The sequence below is a fragment of the Eleutherodactylus coqui genome, chromosome 6 (assembly GCF_035609145.1).
Source record: "Eleutherodactylus coqui strain aEleCoq1 chromosome 6, aEleCoq1.hap1, whole genome shotgun sequence".
Taxonomy (NCBI): domain Eukaryota; kingdom Metazoa; phylum Chordata; class Amphibia; order Anura; family Eleutherodactylidae; genus Eleutherodactylus; species Eleutherodactylus coqui.
Genome location: NC_089842.1, coordinates 168,965,387 through 168,977,979, shown reverse-complemented (window position 1 = coordinate 168,977,979; position 12,593 = coordinate 168,965,387). Strand labels below are relative to the sequence as shown.

Genomic DNA, 12,593 nt, shown 5'->3' with positions numbered 1-12,593 from the left:
GAGGTGCAACGGCATAGGTCATCCAAAAATAACCAGCAATGATGATGTTTGTGGGTTTTTAACTTGACAATCTGCTCCATTTACCTTACTACTGGAGGTTTCATGAATGCGATAGTTTCATTGGTTGATTGAGCCAGGTCCCCTGTGCTCTAAGTGGTGGCTGTGGGCTATATAACCAGGTGTCTCTCTGGCAGTCTGGCTATTCCTCACTAAAGTGCAGTCCACCATCAGGGCTGGCAATTGTACCTTTTTTTTTTATCTACTCTATGGAATTTTCCCTCAACTGGGATCCCTTTGCTTGGGTGGTTTTGTCTCTGAAGCTTAGTTAGTTAGCATAACATCTTTATCTAACTAGCTATCTTTCTTGTGATTGTACACCCACCAGACAAGCAATTGCACCTCTGTGCTTTGGTTACCACCCTCCTTAGTCTAAATCCTGCATATAGCTGTGGGACGATTGATGCATATTTTCATCATACTTCTGATGATCAAACTAAACAGTTAGGGAAACGCGTTGAGCCCCCTTTTTTCCATCTGTTTGTGAGCTTATATCAGCTCAGGTCTATATCGTATACACTCACAGGCTTCTATTGTGGCCTATGTGATGACATCATGCATTAATGATATTCATGCACCCTGACTACCCTCTAGGCCTTGTGAACTCTTGTTGGTTCCTCTGCCTTTTTTCCACACATAGTTTGGGACCCAGTAAATTTGTCTTAGGATCTGAGACGTCTCTTGCAGTGGTTTAAGTTATTATAGGTGTTTTTTTCCACAATATCTATTACAAACATCGCTAGGTTCACACAGTGTATGTCCTTTAATATCTACTTTGGGGCATGACTTTGGTCAGCAATTTTTTTCCATCCCACAAACATCATCATTGATGGTCATTTTGGCTGACCGATGCCGTTGCACCTCAGTCTCGCTTTGGTTGTGACTAGAGGTTCAGGGGTTGTCTTCATACCAATACCACTGTCCGTCCAGTGGTATATTTCTATACTTTTGTATTTATCTGATATTTATCGGCCCTTATTTGATATTTTAGACGGTTATAATAAAAGTTGTATTTTAGGGGTTTGTTCAGTAACATTCTTCAATACTTATACTACCCTTCGGCTACTCTGTAATCTCATGCAAATTCCCAATTACTTGGATATTCAACTTTCCTCAGCAGGCTACCATTGATAAATAACTACAAGTGGCCAGCTCTGTGTATAATTAAATGCCACAGCTGACCCAGAGAGTGCTCGGCCATTAGGAAATTTCTCGGTACAATATATGTCCAATACACCCCAGATTGTAAGCCTGCATGGTGCACTACATGTATTGTTTGGCCTGTCACATTCTGTGTGCAAGTATAATACTAGAATTTCAACTCCCCTTAATATATGGAAAGTATGTGAGTGGTTGTTCATGCATGGGCACATTCTATACTGTTACCACCCTAAACCCCATCAATCAGAGAACATATTTGCTCTCTGATTGTCACATACGGGTTTCCCCCCCCCCCCCCCCCAAAAAAGTGAAATGATAAAGACCTCCTCATCTAATCCCTCTTCTATACCATTTAACTCTGCAGATGCTGCAGCCATTGCTGACTGTAGCATAGAAATGTTTTTAAAAATGTAAAAACTTATTTCTATAAAATAAAAGCAATAAAAAACCTACACATAATTTGTATTGGCAAATCTATAACAACCCGGACTATAAAATATTACTTTATTTATTCAGGATGATAAATTCTGTAAAAAATTATAATGCCAAAATCCCAAAAAGCAATGGTGAAATTGTTTTTCCCATTCCCGCACAGCAAAAAATTAAATAAATAAAAATGATTAAATACATTGTATGTACCTAAAATTGGTTCCTTTAAAAACTAGAACTCGTCCTGCAAAATACAAAGTGTCATAGCTGCTACATTTATGAAAAAATTGAAACGGTATGACCGCTGGAACACAAAGGGGGATACGATTTACTGCCTCTTTAGGCTAAAATTATTTACTAAGGGGTTAAAAATGCACTTAAGGTGAGTAATTTTTGTGCCAAATATATTTATAAAATACATAAATTCTAAATCTACAATAAAAAAGGGACATTTTCTGAAGGTTTTTTCTAAATGTAATGTGACTGTTGGGGGTTAAATCTCAGTGTTCTCCTCTTTTCTCTTTCCATCCTTTCATATGCTTGGAGTATTCCTATAAGTCATATTATACCACTATATTCTGAAAGGATTTGCTGCCACTACTAGTAATAAGTGGAACTACATGTGCCAAATATAATGGAAAAATCATAAAAAGAAACCTTTAGAAATGGCAAACCAATTTAATAGGGGAAGAATTCTTTCCCATGAAGTATTTTAACACAGTTTCAAGAGTTTAATATTCATGAACATGTGAAAATTCAGTTTTGAATAAAATGTTATTATTATTATATGTAATAAAATGCTTGCCAAATTTCCAGTTTTTGTTTTGTGCAGCCAAACCAATATGATTATGCTTGTTTGCGCGTTTTTTTCATTATAAAGGAGCCCCATTCCAAACTAAATAGTCCCATTTTAAAGCAAACGTATTAAAAAATATAAATTGATCATTATGACTATACTTTCTATTTCTTATTGTGTACAATTTGCCAACATCTACTAAACATTTCCAGGAACTTCTTTTGGCTAGATTCTGAGTACGGAACACTTTATGCAGACGAGGGACACTTCACCTGAATATCAAGAGTGATTACTGATTATTTAATACTACTCTCTAACAACTAATAACTTATGCCATAGAGGATACAGAATTTGTAACCAGATCCAAAAACAAGTAACTGTGAAGCGTCCAAACATAAGATAGTTTTTCATATTTTCTAGTGCTCCCTTATGGTCATTTCTAGTTGTTAGCAAGTTTTAAAAGGAACCTTGAAAGCAGAATGGAGAACAAACATTTATGCCAAGAACACAGGAAAGTGGAGCAACCAGATCAAATGAATTTCTAAGGATGCTGGAGATATGTAGAGCTTTCATGCTAGGTACACACTTATGAGTCAGGACTTTCCCCAATAATTTTAAAGGGGTTGTCGGGGTGTTATAATGACTATTTCGAAAAACAGTTCTGTTAAAATAATAAAAGTAGCAGTACTTACCCATCCTCTAGACCAGGCTATCCAGAGCTGCAGCCCCGAGGTCCTCCCACTCTTTGTTGTAGAACAGCTACCCACCTGACTGCTGCAGCCAATCAGAGGCCCCAGTGGTCAGGTGCTGTTCTCCTGGCATCTGCTCAGATGTTGTGGATATAACAGTAAAACAGCATCTGACCACTGCAGTCTCTGATTGGCTGCAGCAGTTAGGTGATAGCTGTTCCAAAACAAAGACTGGGAAGACCACAGAGCTGCAGTGCTGGATTGTTGGCAGAGAGGATCGGTAAGTACCGCTGCTTTTATTATTTCAACAGATTTGGATATATTTTTAAAAAGTTGTTTTAATACCCAGACCCCTAAGCCTCAATGTAAAATCTGTAATAGAGCCCCCACCAACCACGTGCCTTTTATAATAATGGCGCCTTTTCATTTGACAGAGGTAGCAGGGCCAGGTTCTGTACAACTGCTATCTCTGCATCACCTATGGCTATGCGCTTCAACTGAATATGATTGTCAATAAGCAACTGCACCTAGACGCCTAATAGGAAACCCTAGCAAATGGACTTAATAGGATATAATGCTGTGGTATGTGTTTGGATTAATGTACTACAAGGCAACTACATTAACGGGTATGCAGAAATGTATTAGTATTTGTATTCTCCAGCGTAATTTCTTTGCATAAATGTGTACATACCATACAACTCTGTCAATCATTGTCATTGGAAATGGTAATGCCATCCTCCTAAGGCAAAAGATTGAGCTATATTCTGTTTTGTATGCAGTAACTTGTGAGCTCCCCCTAGTGGTGCCTGGAGAAACCCAGAATTTGGAGCTCTTTATTAGAAAACTAGAGCTCCAACCACTGCAAAGATACAGTATATTAAGAAATTGACAAAAAATAATTTATATATAAGTAATTTGGCAGACTAACCAATACTCTAATAGCACTGTTCAACACAAGTTTTGTAACAGAGACATAATTAAGTAATCTTACCTAATCTTTGGATGCTGAACACAAAAATAACATTGAAAATGTAAGATTGGTCCTTGTTTGGAAATTACAGAGGTAAAAAAGAAACGAACGCTGAGGTTAATAAGATTTTCTTTTCTTAGAAAGGAACTACACAGATATACTACAAATACAACATGTTGATGGAAATTTCCCGCTTGGATGTTTCCTAACAAACTGGTTAACACAATTTTGAAGGCCTTCCATGCTCCTGTTTCGCTGTCCCTCAACCGACTTTCAAATTCTTCATCCTTCCAAAGTTGTCTGATCTGCGATCCAATAAATATTCCTATTTTGGTTTTCTCTGTGGTGATTCTCGGAAATAGATGACACAAATAGGTAAATGCTTCAACGTTCTTATTGACAGTCTTTACAAGCTGTTTCATGAGTCCAAGTTTAAAATGTAGGGGTGGAAGGAAGACTTTACCCAAAGTGATAAGCAGCTGATACACTACATTCTTCTTGCCCGGTGTAGGTGATGAGGCCAGTTCTTCTTCTTGTAATGATTTAACATGACATGACTGTCCCATTCACAGTAATAACAGAAGTTTGTGCAGCTCTGCTGTAGTTTGACTAGATAAATACGGGGAGAGAAGTACTTTAAATCGCAAAAATACAGCTAATTTCAGTTTTTTCAGCATTAATGTTTCCCTCTGTAACTTCAAAACAAGAACCAATCGGGCACTTCCAATGTCATTTTCATGTTCAGCATCTGAAAATTAGGCAAGATTAGTTAATGATGTCTCTGTTATACAAAAATTCCTAATTTTTGTAGCATAAGGTAGTTAGGCACTACAAGCTTAGACTAGGCAGAGTTATTACAGTCACTCTAATAAATACTAAATCTGTCTAATCTTTAGCCTAACTTCATATCACGTATTAGTTGACTTCGTTTATGACAAAAATTATGCCAAAATTTGGTGTCACATTTAGATCACACCCTCTTTTCACAAAGCCACTCCCCTTTGTTGAGTGAGGCATAAAAAGTGTACAAAAGTGTCTTTACCCATATGATAAATGTGGTGCAAACCATGTAATACAGTATTTCCAATAGTAAATCTACCCCAATGTATTAGAAGTTGATACTACTATCCATCCCACAGCTGCCATTCAAATAAAACTAGTTATCCTATTGTTGGTATTATTACAGTTCTGTTTACTTATCAATATCAGGTTGTGTCACTGCCATAGGGACCTATAATTTTTACACCCTATGTCCTATCTAACTGTCACCTCCAAATATGATGGGTTAGAAAAAAGTTAAGGTGAAGGGGATCTTCACAAAAATTATATAGATGGGGGAAAGCATGGTTTAGTGCACATGAAGAGCAGACGTGTCTCATTTAATTTACGCAACTTGGCCCTTCTTTTGGTTGTACTTTCCACACTGGAATGGGCAAAAATCAAACAATGCAGGCTTCCTCTCTTCTAAGCGCCTACCAGCCTAGACATCTTCCAGAAGCGGTAAGTAGACCAGAGATGGCCCACAATAGACAGCGAAGAAGGTCTACCTCCTATGCTATCCATGCTGACATCATGGATGTCTCCAATATCCTCCTTCACCGTGCAAACGCTAGTAATGAAATGGCATCCTGCAACGAGTTAGCCGACAATCATCTAGACACAGCAGTAGAAAACATTGTGCCTTAAGACATAAAACCCTGCTCTTCTCATAGCCACTTTGACATTAGCCACGTACCAGGAGGAGAATAGAGGGTTTCAGTTCTCCAGCTTCTCTCATGCTGCATCCATTCTTCAAACATGGAGGGCAGTTCTTCTGGCGCAACTGCTTATCATTGGAGGTAATGAGGCACTGTAAGTTTTCTCCTCAGCACTCAACTGGGTACACTTACAGCTAAACTTCCTTTCACTAGCATTTTCTATTACCGCTCTTTCACAATCTCCACCCATGGTACTTATAGAAGTTAAAGGGGTTGTCCCGCGCCGAAACGGGTTTTTTTTTTTCAACCCCCCCCCCCGGTCGGCGCGAGACAACCCCGATGCAGGGAGGTAAAGAAAGCTTACCGGAGCGCTTACCTTAATCCCCGCGCTCCGGTGACTTCAATACTTACCGCTGAAGATGGCCGCCGGGATCCTCTGTCTCCGTGGACCGCAGCTCTTCTGTGCGGTCCATTGCCGATTCCAGCCTCCTGATTGGCTGGAATCGGCACGTGACGGGGCGGAGCTACACGGAGCCGGCATTCTACACGAGCGGCCCCATAGAAGACAGGAGAAGACCCGGACTGCGCAAGCGCGGCTAATTTGGCCATCGGAGGGCGAAAATTAGTCGGCACCATGGAGACGAGGACGCCAGCAACGGAGCAGGTAAGTATAAAACTTTTTATAACTTCTGTATGGCTCATAATTAATGCACAATGTATATTACAAAGTGCATTATTGTGGCCATACAGAAGTGTATAGACCCACTTGCTGCCGCGGGACAACCCCTTTAATGTCTTTGCTTCCTTTTAAAGCCAACCTGATATCGCTTGCTCAATACCTTGAGACCTCCTTGCAACCTTATATAGCTAACCTTCATACAAGTGTATTGCAAATCCTAGGCCCTCTGCTTCCCCACCAACTGTTATTGAAGATGCCTTCCTAACATACTATGTTACAAGAACATACTATATATACCCAGACTCAACAACATGATCTGCGACAGGCCTCAAAACATGGCTTGATCTTTTGCAAGCTTTTCGCAGTGTACAAAACTCTGTACTTAAAGTGGCTTTAAAAACTGATGGCCTATCCTCAGGATATGCCATAAGTATTTGACGCGTATGGGTACCCGCCTGTGTCAATGGGACGAGCCTGCACTACTCAGAATTGCTGCTATAAAAAATGTGGCATTCTGTGTATTTACAGGATTGTACTCAATTGTAAATGTTGAAGAGGCTGCAGCTCTCTCTTAAGTGCCGCGGCCCCTTAATCAGCTGATTACCAGGTGTTCGGGTGGTGAACCCCCACAGTTCCATTGAGGATAGACCAATAATTTTTAAGGCCTGAATAACCTTTTTAACTGTTGGCAACTGAGTAGCAAGGGGCTACCATCTCCCTAATCCCTGATGTGCCCAGGAAAATGTTAAAACTTTGCTCTGCTCTTAACACATTACATACCAAGCTATAAAGAAAGAGAGTCCCATATCTCTAGGATTCCCCATTCTTTTTTTCCATCATATACCAGAACAGACTGGGGGTCTCCCGTAAACTTTCTAACTTTTCTCATGTCTGTAAGGCCTTGGACATTGTTCCTCCTGAATTAACTGCATGGTGGGCTCCAATGGATGGCTTTGTCTTCTTCCCTCCCCAGGCTACACCGAAGATTTGAAAGACTGTTCCTCCTCCTCCTTCTGATCAGGTCTCTATCCACTAAAATGATGTCTAGGTCTGAACCATAGTTTCATGGACTGAGGACTCAGCCTCTCTGCTTGAGCTGAACCCATGATTGACCATCATCACCTTTTTCTCTGGTTACCTCTGACCATTATTCCAGCTTGATATGTTGCAATTGTTCATGTCCTCTTGTGCTGCCTTTCACTCCCCCTCTACCATTAGGGCTAGTGTGAAGTATCTCTCATTGTATAATATTACTATTAGTACTTTCTTTATATTTTCAGGCACTACATAGTTTGAAAATCTTGATTAGGCTTCATACCTCTTGGTGCCGCCCTCCATCTTGGCTTTATTGTTTTAGCTATTTCCTTGGCATACAGCTAACTTTGTGTATGGGTGCTATGCCTCTTTGCCCTACACTTAGGTATACTTTGTCAAATTTTACCTGAACCATATATATTAGAACTATGGGAAAACAACTAAAATGCAGGTGTTTCCTGGTACAGAGACAACTGGGGTGAATGGTGACACAAGGGTGTAAAGCAATTAGACATATCGATTTACATTGGTGTATTCAGATGTGTGTGGTTTTAGGCTGGGTTCACACAGGGCGGATTCTCGCGGTTTGGCCCCAGCAAAAACCGCGAGATTTCCGCCAGGAGAACCGCCGCAGTTTAAGCTGCGGCGGCTTTAAAGCGGCCTGGCCGCTTGCTTTTCCATTGCGGCCAGCACTCCCATACAAGAGAGCGCGGCCGTGACGAAAATAGACAAAAAAAAAAAAGTAAATAAACATGCTGCATCTTTTGAAACCGCGGCTGCGGCGGCCGCAGCCACGGTTTCCACCGGATTTACCGCAGCGGATTAGCCGTCCCGTGTGGACGAGATTTCTGAGAAATCTCATCCACATGGCTGGCTAATCCCGAGATTAGCGGCCGCAGGCGGATTTGCCGCGGGCGGATCTGCTGCGGCAAAACCGCGGCAAATCAGCCCTGTGTGAACCCAGCCTTAAAGAAACCACCAGCATGTCTTATTTTAGTCCATATCACAGACCATTAGGGTCTATGGGATCATGTAAAATGCATCAATTACTATATTTTTCGCTTTATATGACGCACCTGATGATAATACACACCTTGATTTTAGAGAAGGAAAATAGAAAATAAATATTTTGAACTCCCCTAGACCAGACAGGGAGGTATTACAAGAGGAATAAAGAGCAGTAGTACCGCCTCAGAATGAAGTATATACCACTCGTCAACCTGCCATTCAGGATCCAGGGACAGGACAGTGTAAATGTAATGGTGGTCTTATTACTTGTCACCCAGCTTTCCATGAGCTCTGAATGCCATGTTTGACTAGTTATAGCGATGTATGTGGTATAAATGCATATATAACTGTACCGTTGGCATTCAGGATCCTGGAAGAGCTCAGTGACAATGTAATGATGATTCCATTAGTTGTCAACCAACTTTCCAGGAACCCTGCATGGCATGACTCATTATGGTGAGGTATGGGGTATACATTGCCTGCATCCCATTGCTTTAAATGGGGCCGACGGTAGCAGCAGCGGCCCCATTGAAAGCAATGGGCACGGAGCTTCGATCATGCGTTTTTTGCACATCCGTTGACGTGCTGATTTGTGCGCATTCATGGGCGCGCAAAAAAACTCTCGTCTGATCGAGCCCTTAAAGGGTAATCACATCAAAATTATTTATCACTAATCCACAGGATAGGTGATAAATGTATGATTTCTGGGAAGAAAGTGTGATGAGTGAAACCCCCAAGGATCAAGAAAACAGCGCTCCATGACTTCCCCAAATAAATAGAGTAATGGCGCTCATGAATAACCACCTCTTTATTCACTGTCTATGGAGATAGCCAAGTAATGTGCCTGGCTATCCCCATCAGTCCCAAAGAAGTGAATAAAGCTGTGGTCAAGCATGCGTACTACTACCCTATTGAGTAGGGGTGGGTGCACCGTCCTTGTGATCCCTGGTGGTCCCAGCGGACCCCCAGTGATCATATATTTATCCCTTATCCTCTGGATAAACGATTCTGATGGGATTACCACTTTAGCTTCAAAAATTAATAAATGGACCTCACCTCTGCTTGTAAAACAGTATTCTTCACCAGCAGAGCAGCATGTTCACTCTGTGCGGACTCAGCAGCAATTTTGTAGGTAAGTAACTGGTCTCTTATCCCCAAGTTATACGGTGCCTGAAAATAGAGGACATAGTGTAAAATGAATATACAGTAAATATAACTTGGGAAATGAAACCACTGAGATCAGAATCCATGGACCAGAATATGACAATGATTTATTAGGATATAAGAGGAAATTAGGCACGACAAGGGGGATTTGGTTTTAGTGAGTATAATTTAGGTAGATGGAGGAATGGGTCTTTTTAAGGTGGACTAAGGACTATGCTACCTATGTACGGAAAATGACACTATGTGACATAATAGCCAACTAAGTGTATCTGGCACTTAGTGCAGTCATTTACCGCCCAGTAATGTAAATGCACGCCAGCGCATATACAGCTACTAGTGTAATAACTGGGAAAGTTATGTGTGCTGTTTTTCCCTTGCTGAGCTGAAGCACATAAAAAGAAAAATTATGATCATACTAAATTTAATTTGGACTTGCATGATTAAATGGGTAGAAAATGTTCTTTTTTTATTCTGTAATAATCCACCACACTTAACTTTTGGACACAGTGGTTGTGGTTTAACCTTGAACTGCTGAAAGCTTGATATTTCACTTTGTGATTGCTTTTTAATCATTAATGTATGACAAGATCTCCCTCTAGTGACGAAATCTTCAAAAGGCAAGAAAACAGGGTGCCATATATGCTTAGCAACATCAGTGTTTGGCAATGGAAAATTGACACAGATTTATCAATCTTCGATAGAGATGAGCGAGCATACTCGCTAAGGGCAATTACTCAATCGAGCATTGCCCTTAGCGAGTACCTGCCCGCTCAGAAGAAAAGGTTCGGCTGCCGGTGGCGGGCGGGGAGCTGCGGGGGAGAGCGGGGAGGAATGGAGGGGAGATCTCTCTCTCCCTCTCTCTCCCCCAGTCCCCCCTGATTACTGCCGCAACTCACCTGTCACCCGCGCCAGCAGCCGAACCTTTTCTCCCGAGCGGGGAGATACTCACTAAGGACAATACTCGCTCAAGTAATTGTCCTTAACAAGTATGCTCGCTCATCTCTAATCTTCGACTTACGCACACAAAAGGTGATTATGTATTTAATACATGTTATTATACAGCACCTATTCACTGCCACAAACATCTCTAGCTACTTTTTTTTGTTTTAGAACGGCACCTCACATATGGGCATTTTCAATCATAAATTGTGAATTTGTAAAGGTCATTGCGGTTAATCACATTTTTCTTTGCATTAAAATGCCATGTGATATTTACATTATCTAATGTACCAAGAGCAGACACAGAACGCAGAGAGCTCCTATGGAGGAACAGTAAAAAAAAAAAAATTCTTGTTATTTGTATAGCGCCAACTTATTTCGCAGCGCTTTTGAGTAATTTATTACCCCCCACCAAGCTGGGTACTCATTTTACAGACCTCGGAAGGATGGAAGGCTGAGTCGACCTTGAGCTGGCTACCTGAACCAAGCGGGATTGAACCAGCAACCTTCAGGTCGTTCTACTGCCTTACCACTCTGCACCACATAAGGCTCTACCCTGTTCAACCATAATGTTAAAACCACCTACCTAATATTGTTTAGAACCCCTCATATTGCTAGAACAGCTGTGACCCATCAAGGTATGGACTCCATGTGACTTCTGAATGTGTCCTGTGGTATCTGGCACCAAGACGTTAGCAGCAGATCCTTTAAAGAGACTTTATCACCATCTTTTTGCACCCCTCTCTCAGGGCAGCACAAGGTAGTGCTTGTCACACTGATTACAGTGACTGGTTTGCTGTGTGAATCTTGTTGTGGCAGTTCTGGGTTCACTTCCTTTCTAGTCTGTTGCAGGTCTTCTGTGCATTGCTCCATCTTCTGGCTCTGGTGGGAGTGGTATTAGGTGAGACATGCTTGGCCTCGCCTGTGGGTAATTTGTCAGGACTATTTAGCCTGGTCTGGTGCTTGGCTTGAGTATGGTTTATTTTCAGTCTTCGCTGACTGTGGAGGAAGCCAGTGTCTATGCAAAGCTAAGTACAGCGGTTTATATCTGTTACATCTTGTTTGCTGTGGTATCCTCCTATCCCATGTAGGGTCAGCTACTGACTTAGATACATGGTCAGGTTTGCCCTTCTCAGGGCGGGTTACCTGTGTATAGGCAGGTCTCTTCCCTGGGTAGGTTCTTTAGGGACAGTATTTTCCTTGTTGTGGTGTGCATTTGCAGTAGTATTTCAGGTTATGGATCCAGTGCATCTAGCTTAAACACAACAGATCTGTGCAGTAGCCTTGGAGAAACTTGCATTTTATCAGTAGCAGTACATGCATAGAGGACTACTTAAAGGGGTTTTCCCACTATCTAAAATTGCTGCAAAGCTACTCTGTACTCCCTGGTTGCTGCTAACTAGGTCTTGTGATTGCTGCAGCCATTCACTGACCACAGCAGTGACCTTCTATAGCCAGTGAGTGGCTTCAGCAGTCACATGTCCTGGTGAGCAGCAACAAGGAAATACAGAGTGGCTGTGAAGCAATTTCAGTTAGTGGGAAAACCTCTTTAACCCCTTAAGGACATGGCCCTTTTTTTTCCATTTTCGTTTTTTCCTTCCCCCTTTTAAAAAATTGTAACTCCTTTATTTATCCATCGACGTCGCTGTATGAGGGCTTGTTTTTTTGCGGAATGAGTTGTATTTTTCAAAGGTACTATTTAATGTACCATATAATGTACTGAAAAACTTTTAAAAAAATTCTAAGTGGAGTGAAATGAAAAAAAGACGACATTCCGCCATCTTTCGGTGCGTCTTGTTTTTACGGCGCACAAATGGCAACATAAATGACATGATAACTTTATTCTATTGGTCAGTACGATTACTACAATACCAAACCCATATAGGTTTTTTTTTTTCATTATTTTCTGCGGTCATCTTCTGCGCACAATAACTTTTTTATTTTTGCATCAACATAGTTGTAAGAGGGC

The 12,593-nt window shown here is 41.2% G+C and overlaps 1 protein-coding gene across 1 annotated transcript in view; it reads right to left on the bottom strand.

Annotated features, from left to right (window-relative positions):
* The window catches only part of LOC136632905 (coiled-coil domain-containing protein 170-like), a 59,953-nt gene that overhangs the window by 37,958 nt on the left and 9,402 nt on the right, over positions 1-12,593 (bottom strand). Inside the window, exon 4 of the mRNA XM_066608184.1 lies at positions 9,578-9,691. Coding sequence (XP_066464281.1) covers positions 9,578-9,691 — 114 coding nt within the window. The remainder of the gene's footprint in view (positions 1-9,577; positions 9,692-12,593) is intronic.